Source organism: Rhinopithecus bieti, unplaced genomic scaffold (assembly GCF_001698545.2).
Source record: "Rhinopithecus bieti isolate Rb0 unplaced genomic scaffold, ASM169854v2 scaffold_19969, whole genome shotgun sequence".
Classification (NCBI taxonomy): Eukaryota; Metazoa; Chordata; class Mammalia; order Primates; family Cercopithecidae; genus Rhinopithecus; species Rhinopithecus bieti.
Genome location: NW_016810434.1, coordinates 2,536,272 through 2,556,257, shown reverse-complemented (window position 1 = coordinate 2,556,257; position 19,986 = coordinate 2,536,272). Strand labels below are relative to the sequence as shown.

Below are 19,986 nucleotides of genomic sequence, written 5' to 3'. Positions count from 1 at the left end.
TATCTCCAAAATTCTTTTGGCCGTACAGTTCTTTACCTCTTTTTTTTTTTCTGTTACTTATGCTGACTTTTTTCCTTCCTTCACATCTATCTACTTGTCTCTGTTACTTAATAGATCATAATACAGAACTGAAGTATATTTTTACTGTTTGTTGCTTTATTTTTATTTGTTTATCTGTATTTTGAGATAGGGTCTCACTCTGTCACCTAAGCTAGAGTACAATGGCATGATCATGGCTCACTGCAGCCTCGACTTCCCAGGCTCAAGTGATCCTCCCACCTCAGCCTTCCAAGTTGCTGGGACTACAAGTGTGCAACACCATGCCCTGCTAATTTTTTGTGTTTTTTTGTAGAGATAGGATTTCGCCATGTTGCCCAGGCTGGTCTCGAACTCCTGGAATCAAGTGACCCTCCTGCCTTGGCCTCCCAAAGTGCTGGAATTGCAGGCGTGAGCCACTGCGCCCAGCCTGCTTGTTTCATTTATTGAAACTTTTTTCCCCTAATTACCACAGAGCATTTTATATCATCTTTTAAAAACATACACAGGTACTCATAGTAATATTACTAAATTAATAGACTGAAAACAAAACAAAATGAAACAAAAGACACCTCTTCCTATAAAATAAATATATATCTGAGTTTTATACAACAGAGGCCCTTTAAGCTGCATAGCAGTGTTTCCAAAAAAGTAAGGAAATGTTCAAAACCGAGAGGATCACAGACTGGAGTGACAAACTTGAACTGATTTTTAAGGCTGTCCCCGAGGGCTCAGTTATTGATGTGAATAGCTAGACACACAGATCACACGACCTTGAGCTGACCCAAGGTGAAGATTGAGAGTTGGCATTAAGCCAGCAAGCTTGCTGGTAGACATTAAGCTTGACAAGGTGGACAAGTGAGAAAAACAAAACAACACAAAAAATCCTCTTTATCTTCAAATTGATATGATGTCTGTCTTGACTTTGCCTTAGACAGAGGGGGGAAAAAAAACCCTAATCTTTTCTCATAATTTGTAACTGAGCTCTCTACTCACACAAGTTGTGGTTTTAAACTTACTTCAACTGTGGTGTTTGGAAGAGTCTAAGCTAATGAATTAAAGTAGTTTGTGTTTGTAGCCCCCAAGGGTGCCTGCCAGGAACAAACATTAAACTTCTGTAGAGGAAGCTGCTGTCAAATCTAATTCCTTGGGTTTCCTGCAGATGGAAATCAGCGAAATAAGAGTTCATATGCTGAGTTATATCCATTATGAGTAAGAGGCAGCAGAGAAAAAGAATAAAAACAGATTAAGGATCTGTTACAAAATGTAAAATAAGTGTTTAAAAGAAATAAGAAACTTGTATTTTTTAAGGATATATACAACTTAGTAGCCAGAATAATCCTCCCAATTGAGAATATATTACTGTTCTAGAGTAAAAGCGGTGAATCCACACAGCTTCAAACCTAAGCATGGCAGGAGCCTTGGTATGTCAGGGCTAATGCTGGCCGTCACCCTAAACCCTGGGGTCCTTGGGCATTTGATGTGATGATTGTGCAGGACAGAAAGGACAGAAAGCCCAAGCCCACTTAAGACCTGCATCGTCATTGGTGAACAAAAAGTTAACTTTACTAAACTGAAAAGAGCAACGGAGAAATTTGCCCATCTTAACTCTGGTACTGGTTAGAAGGGGGAAAGTAATCTCCCTCGAGAATGCACAACCAAAATCTTGATGCAGGATTCTGGTCAGAATTTACATTACCTTTGTAGTCTGAAAAACCCAAATAGATAAATCATTTTAAGTTGACTGTAGATTACTTCTGTCCACAGGACACAAATAAAATCAGAGATCTTCTTTGGAGTAATTCAGCTTTAATCTAGATCTTAAAGAATTCCCATAAATTTCCAAGAAGAGTAATCATTTCATTGTCTTAACAGTTAAAGAAATAAAGTGAAATTTTAGAAAGGGAGTAAGAGGCTGTCAAGAAGGACCAAGCAGATTTTGAAAAAGAACAAATGGAACTTCTAGAAATGAAAATATAATAAATTATTAAAATCAAAAACTGGTTGGGCACAGTGACTCACACCTGTAATCTTAAGAATTTTGGAGGTCAAGGCAGGAGGATCGCTTGAGCCTGGGCAATATAGTGAGACCCCATCTCTACCAAAAAAATTTTTTTTACAGTTAACCAGGCACGGTGGTGCACACCTGTAGCCCCAGATACTTTTGAGGCTGGGGCGGGGGGATCCCTTGAGCACAGAAGGTTGAGGCTACAGTGAGCCGTGATCATAACCGCTGTACTACAGTCAGGGCAACAGAGCAAGACTCTGTCTGAAAAAAATAAAAATAAAAAACTGCATGGGTAAGTTGAGCAGTAGAATCAGTGTAACTGAAGAGAGAACTCATGAATTAAGAAAGCTAGGAAGAAATTATCCAGACTATAGTACAGAGTTAGAAAATATGACAAAGTTGTTAAGTTACGTGCAAGATAGTAAAGAAATTTAACATGTCTAATGGGAGTTTAAGAAGAAGAGGGAGAATGGGGCAGAGACAATATTTGAAGAGATGATGGTTGGGAATTTTTCATAGTTGGTGAAACACACTAAAGCCAGGCACAGTGGCTCACGCCTGTAATCCCAGCACTTTGGGAGGCTGAGGTAGGGCTCTCCATGTTGCCCAGGCTGGTCTTGAACTCCTGGCCTCAAGTAATCCACCTGCCTCAGCTTCCCAAAGTGCTGGGCTTACAGGTGTGAGCCACTGCAACCAGCAAAATTTCAGTTTTTGAAAATACGAATAAAGTAGGCAAACTTTTGAAAAATGAGGAAATACAGAAAAGGTACAAATTAACTGTTAAGAATAATAAATTAGGCATAAGTGTGGATCAGTAGAGTTTTAAAGATAATAGGAAGCCAGGTATAATGGCTCACGCCTATAATCCCAGCACTTCGGGAAGCCAAGGTGAGAGGATTGCTTGAGGCCAGTTTGAGACCAGCCTGGGCAACATAGTGAGACCCCCCGTCTCTACAGAAAATGTATAAATTAGTTTGTCGTGGTGACATGCACCTGTAGTCCCAGCTGCTCCCAGCTACTAGAAGGCTAAGGTGGGAAGACAGCTTGAACCTGGGAAGTGAGGCATCAGTGAGTTGTGATGACCAGCCTAGGCAGCAGAGCTAGACTCTGTCTCAAAGAAAAAATAATAATAATTTTTAAAAATTAAGGTAATAAGATAAATTTATGACAGCTTTGTTAACAATTCAAAAACAAATTGCACAGATTTCAAGAAAACCCAAAACTGTTTCTTCAAAGAAATGAGTCATGTGAGTGGTTTTAAGACTGCTCATTAAACAATTTGAATCAGTAGTTAAATTCGTTGCCCTATTCCTGCCGTGCCAAAATAAACTTAATAAAAATGGAAAAGATACTCTAAATTCCTGCCATGCTCAGATGGTTCCACACGTATCAAACATTGGATAATTGCATTGTCAGTTTATCAGTGGAGATGCAAAAAAACCATAATAAAAACAGGTAATTCCAAGCTTACGTAAACTCAGAGAAAAGGAAAAGAGGGAATACTTCCCTCACTGGTTTTATGCAGCTAGTATGACCAGAGTACATGCAAACATTGTGTATATGAGTGTATATGTCATGACCATGTAGGTTCAGCCCAGGTTTAATTTTTCTTCTTTTCTTTTTGAGACAGAGTCTCATTTTGTTGCCTAGGCTAGAGTGCAGTGGCACGATTTTGGCTCACTGCAACCTTTGCCTCCCAGGTTCAAGCAATTCTCGTGCCTCAGTCTTCAAAGTAGCTGGCATTAGAGGCCTGCACCACCATGCCCGACTAATTTTTTGTATTTTTAGTATAGATGGGGTTTCGCCATGTTGGCCAGGCTGGTCTCAAACTCTTGTCCTCAAGGGATCTGCCCACCTCAGCCTCCCGAAGTGCTGGGATTATAGGCGTGAGCCGCTGCGCCTGGCCTAATACTTTAAAATTTATTAATGTAGTTCAAATTCAGGAGAAAAACCCTCTTATCTCAAAAGATCAAAACATCAAAAAATTCAAATGTTTGTGATAAAAATTCTTGGCAACTAGACACAGAAATGAATTTTCTTTTTTTTTCCTTTTCTTTTTCAGGCAGTTTTTTGCTCTTTTGCCCAGGCTGGAGTACAGTGGCACAATCTCAGCTGACTGCAACCTCCGCCCCGGGTTCAAGAGATTCTCCTGCCTCGGCCTTCAGAGTAGCTGGAATTACAGGCGTGTGCCACTACACCTGGCTAATTTTTGCATTTTTAGTAGAAATGGGGTTTCTCCACATTGACCAGGCAGGTCTCGCACTCCTGACCTCAGGTGATCCAGTCACCTCAGCCTCCCAAAGTGCTGGGATTACAGGCGTGAACCACCGCGCGTGGCCAAATTTTCTTAACCTGTTGACAGATATACTTTCTGTGAAATTTCAGAAATTCTTTTAAAAAATCTTGTTTGAGTCAACAATGCTTACCCTCACCGCTTCTATTTTGCATTGTATTACATGACCAAGACATCACAATAAAGGCAAAGAAGTAAAAGTGAATTATTTGAGGGGAATAAGCTGATGAGTTATTTGTGGGTATTATTCCATTTAGATAACCCCAAATCTGTATACAAATTAGTAGAATTAATAAAAGTTTAGCAGAATCCTAGTGTGTTAAGATCAAAATATAACGATTCCTTTCTTACCTGCCAAGAACAGAAAATATAATTTAATAAAGTATAAAAATAAAGCAACTTCAAATAAGTCTATAAAAATTGAGTAAGAACTTTGAAAAAATGATCAAACTTTACCAAAAGACATTGAAAAAGTTAAACATAGAAGATATAATGAATGAGAAGACCAATGTTATAAAGCTTTTCCCCTTAACCCAGACTTTCACATAATGCCAGTCAGCATTTCAACAGGTGTTATTATTGTGTCTGCACGAACATATGGAAGAGAGCAAAGGGCTTAGGAAAAGGTGAATTTACTTGTCCTGCCAATTAGCAGGATGTCCTTTAAAAAAAGCTCATCACAGTCCAGGTGCAGTGGCTTCCGCCCATAATCCCAGAAGTTTAGGAGGCCAGGGCGAGTGGATCACTTGAGGTCAGGAATTGGAGACCAGCCTAGCCAACATGGTCAGATCCTGTCTCTACTAAAAATACAAAAATTAGCCAGGTGTGGTGGTGTGTGCCTGTGGGAGGCTAAGGCAGGAGAATTGCTTGATCCCAGGAGGCAGAGGTTGCAGTAAGCCAAGATCACACACCACTGCACTCCAGCATGGGCAACAGAAAGAGACTTTGCCTCATATATTAATTAATTAGTTAATAAAAACCTTGTCACAGTATTGTGATGTTGTGTAGGTATGAACACATTGACTAGAAGGCTGAGAAACCCAGACACGCGTAAGTGCTGTTTGATAAACAGTGAAGGTGGCATTTTAATCAGTAAGAAAGGTGTTAAGTAAATTTATTTCAACATTAGTTATATGGAAAAAGTAAAGTATATCCGCTCTTATCCATACATACATAAGTGACTTTTCCAGTAAAATATTAGCAAAATAGTATGCTTTAGAAAAATATAGACCTTGTGTTATAATTTTAAAACTTTCTAAATATGTAAAACAAAACCACATAGTTATTGGTTGTGAAAACATGTATTAAAAAAAAAAAAAAAAAACAAGGGAATGCTGAACACTGCGTTTAGGATCATGTTACCAAATGCTGGGGGAAAGTAGAATACAAGAGGGTTAGCAAAGAGAGTTTTTATTTTTTAAGCTAAATAAGTATACGTGTTCATTTAAAAAATCTTTGTGACCTAAATATTTTATAATGAGTTTAAGAATTTAAATTCAGTTGGTTTTTCATGTTCACTTTGCCTTTGTGACTGCCTTGATTTAGCTCAGTGACTTCCTTAGGAAAGTCAAAGGTCGTCACTCAGCCTTGCCAGCCAGCCAGGCAGGCACAGGTGTCTAGACCAGTAGTGTCACATTGGACAAATTGATTTATTTCCCTGTTTCTCGGTTTTCTCATCTGTAAAATGGGAGTAATTACTTTATGTGCTGTGAGGATTCTGAATTGACTCATATATAGTTATTAGTAAATGGTATAGCTTTTCACTTCTGCATAGATTCTAGAGTTTGTGTATAAGTTTTTCCTTAAACTGTTATTAAAAGTCATTGGTTCTTAACTACTTTTACTGTTTTTTTAATGCCAGCTTTCTTTCATTGCTCTTTGCCTTTCTTTCTTGAACCTCTTTCAAACTTTAGGATTTGCTTTCTGCGTTACTTCTCTGTAAGCTTTTTTGCTTGCGGGGGTGGAATTGATTTTGAACAACATAAAAAGCCAGTGGGAGTTCAAGTTGGTTGTGGTTTTCCCATTGAATTATGACTGGAGAGGCATTTTGCGCTCTCTGGAAACCAAAAGGCCCATTTTTTTTTTTTTTTTTAAAGTTTAATCGCTAATCATGCTAGTCTGATCACTAATGATTTTGTGTTTCTGAATTCATTTTTAGTTTTATGTCTTCATGGTTCAATAATTGCTGTAATTTTTTCATAACTGCCTACAGCATTGAATTATCTTTGGGCCATCATTTCTCTTAGTACACCTAACACTGATTCTTTTTAGCTGTATCTCTCTTTTTAGCTTTATCTTTTCTTTATCTTAGAAACTTACTGACATACATGCTTTAAAATTAGAAGTTTAATGCTACATATCAAAAACACGTTTATTCACTGGGGAGCTATCGCTTCTATGATGGCTGAGTTAAGAAGGTAGACTTTTTTGTTTTGGGTTTTTTTGGGTTTTGGTTTTGTTTTGTTTTGCATTACTCTTATTTTCTATAGTTTTTTGTTTTTTGTTTTGTTTTTTGTTTTTTTTTTTTACAGTGACAGCTAATATTTTCCGTTTTTGGAAATTTGCCAGATTCGTAGACCATAGAAAAGAAAATTTAATCTGGAAAAAATTATGGGAAATGTCTTTAAATGGATATCACTTCCTTGTCTGAAGAGATAACATACTAAAATAGTTGGAACCTAAACAACTGCAGGTCCATGGCTCCATCTCAGGAGTTCCTCCTGTGTCCATAGAACAGTTATGCGTGGATCACATGCACGTGTGTGCGCATTCTCACCCGGGGGGACGTGGCAGACCTCGTGTGGAGGATCTGCTCACACACGCTGTTGCTCCCCTGTAGTTGGCTGGTCAGTGCCTCTCTTCTGGGGTGTGGGTTCTTTCCTTGAGTAGGTGGCACTTACTGGAAATGTTGTGAAACACTCTTTTTGCTATGTCCTCCAGGTCGGATCCGCACAAGACGGCAAAGCTCTGGGAGTGCCACCAACGTCGCCTCTACACCTGATAACCGGGGCCGCAGTCGCGCTAAAGTGGTTTCACAGTCCCAGCGTAAGAAACATATTTTATGCTCTTGCTTACCTCAGTTTTATTCAACAGCTCATTCTGCGGTTGAACATTTTACAATCTTTATATTGACTTCAGAGGGAAAAACACATTTTTTGCGGCTCTAAGATACTGTGAGTATTCTTACTGTTTGTTGGGTAAGCTTAAAAAATGAAACATTCCAGGCATACATTTGTCTCCTGTCCAGGTGATTTACATTTTTGTATTGTTAAGCATTAAACATTAAAATGTAGTTTTTCTCCCTCCTTTGAAGCCTGTCAAATTGTAACTTAACCTGTTCTGTGACTCATTTTTGCATTGATAAGGAATCCTTCTGATGTAATTTTAGAACAGTACCTGGGCAGAAAACTATTAATGCTGTGTTCTTTCCAGTGGTAAATAAGTAAATCCATTAAAAGCTCTCCCCCTTTAATTCTGTGCTCTAACATTTGCAGCCCACACCTCTCTTCCTGCCATGTGGGCTCTTGCTTTGCCTAGCTGCTTCCATGATTGCGTCTCTGTATATGTGCAGTCAGTTGCTTTGTTAGCCTTAGCCATGAAAGCAGCCACAGCTGGAATGAATTTATTCTGGCCACTCTTCAGATCCTGCCTTGATGTCTCACTTTCCAGCCACACATAAACTTTAAGGGGCCCGCTTCCCCTCTGTGCATGTCGAGTAGAGCTGGGTAGCAGAGTGCTCCTGGGCAAGGTGAGCGTGGGAAGGAAGTCTTCCTGTCCCCAGGAGCTGCATATGGTCCCACAGCATAGCCCTCACTAGCTGACATTTGTCTGCCTCCTTTGTGACCCAAGGAACTGTCTGTCTGTTGTAGAGAGTGCTCAGTCTGCACCAAACTTTAAGAGCTCTCTTAGTATAGAGAATGGCCTTGCTTAACACCTTCTGAATTTAAATTCTTTCCCTTTGATAACTGCAGTCCTCACGTTATATAATTTCTGCAAAGAAAGCAGAAGATCACTTATAGTGCTGCCTTTGGTGAGGCTACAGAACCTTCCTCTGGCCTAGGTTATGTTGTGTAGTGTGATACACTACAAGCATGGGCTTCAGTGTCAGACAAAACTGGGTTTGCAACCTGGTTCCAGTGTGATGTTGGGTGAGTCTTTTAACCTTTGTGAGCCATTGTTTCATTGTCTGTAAATTGAGTGATAACAATTCCCACCCTCATGGGGTTTTCATGAGGATTTAATGAGCATTAGAAGCTTAGCATGTGATAGACAGTAAATGGACACAAGCTTTATAGTCATAATTGCTTCAGATCAGCAGACTCCCATCCTAGCTGAAGTTGAGCATCCTTGATCCCTGTCTACTTCAGCAGGTTTAGGAAATAAGGCTAGGAATGGATTTACATGATGAGGGATGCAGTTGAAGATAGCTTGAATCCATTAAGACCAAGAATGCTCTCCTTACTGTAGAACTTAAACTGGGTTTTCATTCAGATCCAGGGTGCAAGTGTAGTCCAGAAGTGTCTATCTTGGGAACAACTTCTTGGCTCTGGTTATTCTGTTGAACCCTAGTGATGCCTGGAGACACAAAAGGTTATCTGACTCATACATATGGGTCAAATTTTACTGCAAAGGAATTGTTGACAAAAAGTGTTCAAATCTCAGAATCTAGGTCGATATAATGAAATTAAGCCAAATAAAAAATGTCTATGCATGTAACTATGCAGTGTTACTTCCCTCTGTGGAGGCTGAGGGTTGAACAGTATTTTACATGTTCCATTCTAATGCTGTTTATCAGCATTGGGGTCTTTGGGGTTCCCTGCCCCAGCTAGGTCAGTGCTATAGTTTTCTCTCTTATATTGTAGGTTTTATGAATGTGTAGGTTACCTTGGCAGGTGGTGAAGATTACACTTCCTTTTCTAATAGTGGTTAGGGTGATAATACAGCTTTAATTTTTCAGTCTTATAAAAATACTGTACCTAGCCTTGGGGCCCCCCTTTTAAAACTCCTTAGTTTTACTTCACTCACCAAATTATACTCAGGAAGAGTGACCACACTAGCCAGTGATCAAGCCTATACTTTCAGCTTATGCATGTAAATTAAAAGTTTAAACAATTATTTTAATAAGTGGTAAATATAAGCATATATATCACAAATGTAGATATACTAGTATTCATAGTCCTGATTTAATACTAAGTAGGCTTCATTAATATTAGATTTAGAGCCCTTAATAATTGGCATATTTTAAATATTTGAGGTTTAGGGGAAGTCAGGATAGGTGAAACTAGTTAACAGCAGTTTCAGTTAGTTGATGTTTATTGAGCACTTACTATGTGGTAAGCACTTTTGAAGATGGTAGTGATACACAGATGAGTATGTTACAATCACTTCCCTCAGGTTGCTTAAAGCTAGAAAGCAGATATGAGCCTCGCACATTGTAGGTTTAAAAGTGTTTTATGAACAGATCTGAAATAAATGCTAATGTAGAATGACAAAGATAAACATAAGTACAAAAATAGGAGGAACAAATCCTAGGAAATATAGCTGTTTTGCTAATGTATTTGTGAACAAAGACCTTTGTGTTGTGTTGCATGCTGACTTTCTGTATTGTGTTATTGTCTTTTAATCCACTTTTTGCCTGTCCTTTGGTCTGCTCTCATAATCAAGGATCCAGATCTGCTAATCCTGCTGGTGGTAAGCCATTTCTCTTCTTGCCTTTTTTTTGTTATTGTTGGCATTCTCCCCGACCCCATGTTCCTTGCACAATATTAATTTCTCTCTTTATTGTAAGCTTAGTTAATCTCTCTGCATTTTTCTTTGTGTTCAAATTCTAGAGTTTGAAATGGATTTCTTTCCCCTTTATACATAGTTTAGTAGTTTATTAGTATGCTCAAATTTTATGGGTAAAATTAATAGGTCCTGAGACAAATTCTTCATTGGTTTTTATAATGAGTTTTCACTTCAATTTGTAGTTAAATCATTATAAACTATTAATTTTTGTGAGTATTCACCTAAGTGTTTCATTTGAGTGGTGGTTTCGATTTATATAATACTTATTTTTAAATAATACATATTTAAAATAAACACATATAAATTTACAGGTAAGTGTTGCTTCAAATGCTTTCTTCCTCTGGGTCATTCTATTCTAGTACATAATAAATGTATCCTTTATATTTTAGAATTGTATTGCCTTCTCTACTTAGGGAGGTCATCTATCAATGCAGATGATTGCCATTTGAGTGTATTGGTGTGATGCGTAAAATTTTGTTGTTTTTTCTGAGAGAGAATTATGTCCCACAAGAAATAGTAATATATGTATCTAGCTACTTATCTATTAATAAAAATTATCAGCCATATTATTTGTTTTCAATTTCCAGTTTTATTGCATACTTCTCAGAGATTGTGGTCCATATTATTTCTACTTTTGTAGACTTTTTTTTTAAGATTTACTTTGAGGCTTAATACACGATTTTGTTTTAATATTCATGTGTGGAAAGGTAAAAGAATGTGTGTTCTATTTGTTGGGATATATATGTGTATGTGGGAAGTGTGTGTTTTTATACATACATGTACGCACACAGACACAATTTTGACTGCTCTGTCAATTTCTGTGAGGTATATAGTTTTTCAGTAGTATTAGTCTTTCCATGAGGTCTTTCGGTAAGTGTGGCTTTTTCCATTTCTCCCTGTACTTTTATCATTTTTTAGTTTTATATTTCAAAGCTGTGTTGTTTGCAGCATAAAGGTTCGTGATTATTGTATCTTCATGGACAATTATTCTTTCATAAATATTAAATATCCTTCTTTGTCTTTTTTAAATGCTGTGTTTTATTCTATTTGTTTTTGTTTGTGGTGTATTGTTTGACTCTTAAAAATACCAGACAGCCAAATTTCATTTTATTTTACTTTGCGTTTTCTTTTCTTTTTCTTTTTTTCTTTAAAAGAGATAGGGTCTTGCTCTGTTGCCTGGTCTGAAGTGCAGTGGTGTGCTCATGGCTCACTTCAGCCTTGACCTCCTGGGCTCAAGTGATCCTCCCACTTCAGTCTCCTGAGTAGCTGGGACTAGAGGCATGTGCCACCATGCCTGGCAAATTTTTAAAAATTGTTGGCGAAATGGGGTCTCCCTATTGTTGCCCACACTGGTCTCAAACTCCTGGGCTCAAGTGATCCTCCTACCTTGGCCTCCCAAAGTGCTGGGACTACAGACATGAGCCACCAGCCCAGGCTTGTTTTAATCTCTTTTAAATAGATGAATTAGTCCTGCCACATTTGTTATGATTAACTAGTATGTTTGAACTTCTGTCTTATTTTGTGATTTTTATTTACCAGGTTTCTGGTTATTTTATCCCCCTACTCTCTTTTATATCATTTGTCAGATTAATAGAATTTTCTTGGATCTATTTTCTGTAGCTAATGCTTAAGAAAATTGTTATAGTTCTACTTCTGCTCTTCTAGCAGTGACACCTAAGATTTTTAACATAATCAGCTCTTACAGAATAAAAAAACCAGAACAAGAATAAACACCTTTGTGGTATTTGTAGATATTTACTGTGGAATAAGGAGGCTATTCTACCAGTAATTCTTCTAAGTATATTCTTTTATGATATTCAGTTGTCTTTTATGTTCCTACATTTTAAAAAATTACCACCAAATAAAATTTATTTTGTATAAAATTCTGTATTTTAGCCAAATTAATGTGTAAAACTTGGCTTTTGAAAGTATTATAGTTCATTCCTACATTTACATGTATTATTTACTGTCATTTTGCTTCACTTTTAGCTGGCAGCCGGTCAAGTTCCCCAGGAAAATTGTTGGGAAGTGGTTATGGTGGACTTGCTGGGGGCTCCTCACGAGGCCCACCTGTGACACCATCCTCAGAAAAGCGAAGCAAGATTCCCAGGAGCCAGGGATGTAGCCGGGAAACAAGTCCAAACCGAATAGGATTAGGTAAGGATTCTCAAAGATCTTGGAATACCATTCCCAGCTTGGTCATAGTTTTGATTATAAGCTAATGACTATGTCCAATGTAGGAAATATAGATCTGTTTTTTGAACTGAGGATGTCACTTTGCCTGGGTGTGCTTTATACAGATTTTGGCATATTGAGGTTTCAGTTAGAGAAATATGTGGGACTTAACCATTCAAATTGATGGGAAGGAATTATGTCATTATAGGCTTTTGTATTTTGCAGTCATTGTACAAAGCATTGGAATTGGGGAAATAAGGTGTTTCCCCCACAACTAGAAGCAGTGTTGCTTTTCATTTTCCTTTTACTGATTAGTACTAAGTAGACATTAACCTATATGAATTTTTCAAAAACAACATTTAGGGTCCACATTTATTTTAATTCTGATCTTCTCTAATCTAATTGGTGAAATTTATGGTTAGAAAATATGTGTAGTTACTTTTGACATAGATTTGTTTAAGCATGAAAGCTAGGAATTGATTAAAACCAATATATAATATTTATTTTTGTGTTGCTTAGCTTCTTTGTAATAGTGTGTAGAATCATGTAAATTACTCTCAGTAGCTTAAATACCTTTTACTCCATTAAAATCTAATTCATACACTACCTTTTTTAATATAAAATTTAGAAGTCTTGGTGATATAATACAAAAAATCTAAATTAATACTCTATGACTTCTTTACTTCCTAAGGGTAAAATGTATTAATATGAAGTCAGACTACTGTATTCTTACATTGTGTTGGCTTATCTTTCTCGTTTATTCATTTATCTCATCAACAGTGTTTACTGTGATGTACCACGCGCTTTGTTAGACCTGAGAATTAGAAGATACATGACATAGATTTAGATTCTGACTTCAAAAAGCTTGATACCTGTTGGGGAGAGGTGGAAATGTAAGACAGTAAGACAAATACTATGACGGGGTGCTCCCCATAATCAAAACTATGACCTAAAAAAGGAGTGTCTTAGACCCTTGGCCAACCCAGATTTCCTGCTAGGGGAGGCTGCCCAATGTAGGTTCTGTTTCTATGAAGTACAAGATGGGATTGGCCCAGGTGAGGAGATGAGGGAAAGGTTTCCAGAGGAGAGAGAAGCATCTGCAGAAGCAGTCAGGCAAGAGGCAGCCATATGTCATTCATTCGGCTACTGTACCTGAAGTCAGAGTGGGTGGGAGTTGGGGACAGAGACTGGTAGAGTCCAGCTCATAGAAGTCTTTGAAGGCCACCTTAGCTACGAGAAGGCAGGAGAAGATATTTAAGAATGGATAAGGTGTGATTTGAAATCCTATTTCCAAAGCAAGTAGAAAGTATTTCATGGTTTTAGTAATTCTCTGATGCCAGCTTTTTACTGGCATTGCGTAGTGTGGTCTCTTAGCTGACAAGTTATTTGGGTGTCGATGTGGATACAACAGTAGAAAAGGGCACAGCTGGAATATCTGAATTTTATGTCTGATGCTGTAACATATTTGTGTTTGGAAAATTTTAAATCTAGGTGTTACGTTTTAGCTGTCTTTTTCCATAGTTAATTGTTTAAGTTTATAGGATGTCTGTCTGCAACCCATGTTAGTTTTATACATTTAAAGATTCTTTTCTGTTTTGAGATTTTTTTTTCTTTTTATATTATTGAAGATGCCAATTTAATCTTCTTCTGAAAACTGGGAAATAACCCAACTTCATTTATCTAACATAATTCTAATGTGTTCCATGGTTTTAACTAAGACGTTTGAGTTGTGTGTAGTTGAAAAGACAGTATTTTATACGTTTTTAAAACAGGTATTATGGAGCATCAGTAGGAACTTAAGAGAAGCCTGTTCCCTTCCAAAGAGTTATTTGAAACTTTATTTGAAGAAAGTTACTTCCTTGATGCTAATTATAGGGATCAGTTATGTGTGGAGCTTTGAGGTCATACATACAGTTTATATTAAGGAAGATATTTTCTTTAAATTTCCACACATTGTGAGAATATATGCATATAAAGAAATATATATGAATAAAATGTATTTTCATTTTTTTCCTGTGGTATTGCTTAGAAATTCCATTTAATAGGGTGGCAGACATAATAGCATTATTCAGTAATAGATTATATATTACTATTATCATTTAGTATATACTGGATATGTGCCTATGTTTCTTAACGTTTGACTCATTGTATAGCAATTTTCAATATAATTGTTGAAAAAAAGAGGAGGAACATCTTTTAGGAATATTTTCTATAATTCCCAAACCAACAAATTCAACAGTTTTAATGATAGCTAAACTAGGTTTGGAATTTGCACTGAGAATTAATTGTAGTTATCTACAAATTGTGTATGGTTCAACTATGCCTCTTTTTTTTTGAAATGATACTTCTTAACAAAATTTTCTTTTTTCATTTGTTTTAAAACTAATGCCAAGGATCTTCTTTGGCATTTAAATTTTCTTAAGCAAAACAACCTGTAATTCCTGTTGAATATTCAAGAAGCAAAATATATCCCTGCTACTCTTTTTTCTTAGTGATTTGTTCCCTCATAAGCTGTCCGAGTAGGAAAATATATTTTTAAGTTGTTTTATTTCTGTATGTCCTAAAGATAATACTTTATAGATACAATAAAGTCACATAAATCACCAGTATCTATAGTGATTATATTTTGGAAGTTTGCCCTTGTTCTCTTCTCCCACTCATCTATGGAAAGGCTATGAAAACACATTTGATATTTTTGCAGCTCTCATTCTGTGGATGTGTATTTAAAATGTTCTTAAAGTTTTCTGGTTAAAATACTTTGAAATAATTAAACATTAATAATAGTTCATTTCAACTGTGAAATGAGACTACTGTCTAAGACCAAGACATGAAAATGTCTAGAGCAGAGAGACATTTCATGTCTTTAACTTCTGGTGGTTTTTATTAATTCTCTGGTATTCTGCTTTCATGAGTCCTGGTTGGACCCTTCCTTAAGATGTAAAAGTCAACATTACCATTAAAACACTGAAGTAGGGTAGAGTGTCTATCAAGAAATGTAAACCAATCAAATGGGTATCTTATGGATCTTACGGCTTCCCAGCATTTCGTGTAAGCAGAAGACCCCAGAAGTACCTAGGAATATTGCTTTTTTAGGAAGTTCACAGTGCAGGTATGTTTTCCTTGTCTCTCCCTCTTATGCCTTCTCCTCTGTAACATATTTTCACATAGACCATTTAGTTTGGCACTTAAAGAGACAAATTATTTTGGTGGTTTTTTTTTCTTTTAGTTTTGATCACCTAATTAATTCATTTGTAAAAAATCATTTATATACATATTTTAGGCCAAGTGCAGTGACTCACGCCTGTAATTCCAGCACTTTGGGAGGCTGAGATGGGTGAATCCCTTGAGGTCAGGAGTTGAGACCAATCTGACCACCATGGCAAAACCCCATCTCTACTAAAAATAGAAAAATTAGCTGGGTGTGGTGGTACGTGCCTGTAATCCCAGCTACTTAGGAAGCTGAGACAGGAGAATCACTTAAACCTGGATGGCGGAGATTGCAGTGAGCCAAGATTGTGCCACCAAATTCCAGCCTGGTCAACAGAAGGAGACTGTCTCAAAAATAAAATATAGGCCAGGCTCAAAAATAAAAAATAGGCAGGGCGCAGTGTCTCACGCCTGTAATCCTAACACTTTGGGAGACTGAGGCGGGTGGATTGCCTGAGTTCAGGAGTTTGAGACCAGCCTGGGCAACATGGTGAAACCCCGTCTCTACTAAACTACAAAAAATTAGCTGGGCGTGGTGGCGTGCACCTGTAATCTCAGCTACTCGGTAGGCTGAGACAAGAGAACCACTTGAACCCGGGGGCGGAGGTTGCAGTGAGTCGAGATCATGCCATTGCAGTCTAGCTCAGGTGGCAGAGTGAGACTCTATCTCAAAAAAAGAAAGAAAGAAATGAAATAAATAAATATACTTATTTTAAATCCTTCTTTTATTTTAGTCTTTCAAAGTAGTAGTATAAGTGAGTTTGTATTTCTCTTGTGTTTTAAATTATTTAACATTTGAACCATTGATGTCACCACTAGATTTACTTTGAAGAGTAAATGATGCCAGAGCTCTTGAAGTTTAGGGTAACTATGGCCATATTTTCACAAAATCATAAACAGACAGTTATTTTTCTTTATATTGCTACTACCCATATGTTAAAGGAGAAAATCAGCTCAAATGGGTGAATGAACTGTCTCTGGGTGAAATACGGGGGGTAGGGGGTAAACCTTGTTAAGAAATTTATGCATATGGTTATTTCAGAGCATATCTGTTTACTACTGTCGATGCTTTTTATTGTCTTCACAAAACAGACTCAGACCAAAAGAGAGCATTTTTTCCCTGTTGTTCTAGCATGTATATGAATTTAAGGAAGGAGATGGGCTGGGAAAAATTCAGAAATAATCAGGCAAGAACTATTAAGAAAATGCTTAACTAAGCACGAACTTGCTTAAACAACTGTCAAGACTTTTTATAGCTTTTTTATTGTTTGTGTTGGAGTGGGCAGTGGAATACGACAAAATTTTCACGTGTGCTTTTCAGCAAGAGACTTGGAAATACTTATGTATGCACATTATCTCACAGTACCCTTCTCATTTAAAATGAGGAGACGTGTTCTTTTTCCTCGTTTTCCTAATGGGAGGCTTGAGACCCAAAGAGGCCAAGTGGCTGGGCCAGTGAGATGGCGTGGAACTGGAATGGTCATTTTTTGGCTCAGATTTGGCACTGGTTTTCTAAGGATGAGTGGTATTGCTGTGTACATTCTAGGAAAGTTTTCCATATTGGTAGAGCCAGTACATGCTCCCTAGTTTTTTAAGCATTTAATTTGGCATCTCCTTTTGTCATCATTGTAGGAGCTGTTTAGAATGTCATCAAGAATTGCTGATTAAATAGTCACTACTACTTTGAGTAAAAATTCAGTGCTTTCACATCACTCTGGCAAAATTAAGGAGAGCTTAAGAATTTCTGGTGAACCCCCAAATAAAGCCCTTTATGTCTAGATTGTTGAGATTATGTTCCTGTGCTTGACTTCTTTTTTTTCCCCGACCAGTACTAAGCATTTGGATTTCACTTAAATGCCTTCGGAGTCTAGTTCCACTCTAGCACTGAGCAGCTGAGCACAATAGAAAGTTGGCTTTGGTTTTCCCTTTCATATTCTTTTTTTTTAATCACGGAGTGTTATGATTCTGGTTTATAAGACATTCTTGTTATACTTTGGCTGTATAACAAATCTTTGCTCTTAAATATTAGACAATGTTTGTTGCAGTATAGAAACATACTTGTTTTTGTATCAGTGATGCAAGTATTTTCTAAAATCTCTTTACATTTTTTCCAGTCCATCCTCTCAAGATGGAAGCATATATTGTCCCCATCAGCTATTACAGTAGGCAGTCCACGTACATGTATTCAATATCTAAGGTGGTTTTGGAGTATTTTGCCAGTAATGTATCTCCATTTTCTCAGATGGAGAAACAAGGGTATTTTCTGAGCGTCACAGCCCAGTTTTTATGAGACCCTGGGGTATCCATGCAGTTCTGTCTTGTAGTCTCGGTGTTTTATAACATGAGAATGATTCACTGTATCCGTAGATAATCAGGAAGTTATTTGCTGTTCTCAGGTCAGTGGAGGGATCTTTCCCCCAAGTACTGAGAGTATTGGTCTGCTTGCTGCAGACGCAGTGTGGAAGACTGGGTCAGTGGCGGTGCTTGGTAGAGCACAGGCAGATCTTTTTGGATTCTCGTAGAAAAAGCCGGGATAAAATGTTGGGATCGGTAAAGGAAAGGATGACAGTCCCCGCTGTTTCTACCTGCTGGTTTCGAGAGTTGGGTATGTGTGAAGCGTCTGCGCGCTTACTTGGAGTGGGTGGGCTGTCTGGTTATGTCAGCCCTTATGGCTTCTCTTGGTGAAGATGGCCAGCCTGGGAGCAGTGAGCCCTCTTCCTTTTCATTAGGTAAGTTCATGGACTTCAGTGACCGACATGGTTATTCTGTTTGTTAATCCAAATTAAATTACCTTTCTAAGAAACAAGTGCATATGAATACAGCTTTGGTTTTTTGTCCTCTTGTTGAGAAGTTTGCTAAACTCATAACAACTGATCGTTTCTAAAAGGCCTTTGATCTTGTATTTTCTGATGCCAGTTTGTTGTTCGGAAAGATTTCTTTTCACTTCTTACATTTAGGTGTAATTTCACCTTCATACTGAAATTCACAGCTTTCTGAGGCATTGAGCATAATCACATTTTACCCAAACCCTCCCCTGTTGGCATGTCAGTCAGTGAGACCTCAGCATGGATAGGTGGCTCAGTCATCAGAACTCCCCAGCGTGAACAATGTTGTAATTACATTAACCAAATGTGACTGACATTTTGTGAGTTTTTCTGTCTTCATTAAACTTGTTCACCTTCTCTGAAACCCTTCATGCTGCACGCTAGCACGGAGCAGCCGTATCCCTCGACCCAGCATGAGTCAGGGGTGCAGCCGCGATACCAGCCGTGAGAGCAGCCGAGATACAAGCCCTGCTCGGGGCTTTCCTCCACTTGGTGAGTACACGTAGGCGCTGGCTGAGGAGCAAAGAGTTCCTTACCCTGCTTGTCCAAGACACTGCTAGGTGGAATGACCTGCTTTTCCTCCTCCACTGTCCTTGTGATCCTTTCTTCTTTCTTTCCTCTTCCTTAGTTACCCCGTTGTCCCCCTCTGCATGCTTGAATTTTGGCAACTTCGAATTTTTATATATTAGAGGAAAAAAACACCACTTCACTCTGTACTATTATCATTGATGACCACTTGCTCTCAGGCAAGCCCATCTGTGTTGTAATTTCTAACCTAAGGCAAAACTCAGCCGAAGTTAGTTGCTGCTTAAAAATAAAGTTAATCCAAAGTTTATTCCGAGTCATTGACTTTTTACAATTTATCTTTAATTCTACCACAGATCAGTCTGTATGTAATTTAATTCAAAGAGGGAACAAAAGTACAATTGCAATAATGTTGAGAAAAGTAAATGGGTTTTCTTTTTAGTGTTAATAGTCCTGCCTTCTCTAAAATGGACACATAATAAACCCTTTTTAGTTAGTATAAACTGTTGATCCCCAAAAGACATCTGTCAGCACATACTTTTGTGAAAAGGAATATTTTGTATTCTTCAATAATTATTTTTGGCTGCTTGCCATGTTAGGTGCTGTACAGATGTCCATTTTCCTCTTGATAAGCATAAACGTAGAAATCATTTTGTAATAATTAGACCTAGACCTGAAATTATATGGATCTTTGGACTCCAGCAGTCTGTTAATTTTAACTATGTATTTATATAACTGGTCTTTTGAAAACTATACATGTCACTACAAAAGAGGGATGTTAAAAGCGTAAGGTCTTAATATTTGCCTCTACTCTACCTAGCTCGTTCTAAAAATGTTATTCACTTCTTCTGATCTTTTTTCCCTAATCAGTATCGATAATCAAAATCTAGATAACATTTCTTTATGACCCATTGTCCTTAATGAGATTCTGAAAAAGAACAGGTAACTACATGCCAAAGCCCTGCTAGACGGTCCCCGTGATTTAGCGAGGCAATACCTGTTGTGAGATGTTCCACCTTGTTAGCATGGGTCCCTGAGTGGGGCAGCTTACCTATTGCATGTCACCTGTTCCACAGCAGTCTGAAGCATTACAGCAGAATTCTCAATAATCAGAGGTGGCAATGATGATT

The 19,986-nt window shown here is 37.7% G+C and overlaps 1 protein-coding gene across 18 annotated transcripts in view; it reads left to right on the top strand.

The window, feature by feature from the left end:
- CLASP1 (cytoplasmic linker associated protein 1) overlaps positions 1-19,986 on the top strand; it is a 312,807-nt gene that overhangs the window by 213,438 nt on the left and 79,383 nt on the right. For 6 of the 18 annotated variants that reach the window (XM_017891968.1, XM_017891955.1, XM_017891954.1 and 3 more), the window contains 4 exons: positions 7,278-7,382; positions 10,002-10,028; positions 12,114-12,281; positions 18,716-18,823. In XM_017891968.1, the coding sequence (XP_017747457.1) occupies positions 7,278-7,382; positions 10,002-10,028; positions 12,114-12,281; positions 18,716-18,823 (408 nt within the window). The remainder of the gene's footprint in view (positions 1-7,277; positions 7,383-10,001; positions 10,029-12,113; positions 12,282-18,715; positions 18,824-19,986) is intronic. The other 12 variants (XM_017891961.1, XM_017891960.1, XM_017891963.1 and 9 more) reach the window with 3 other exon arrangements.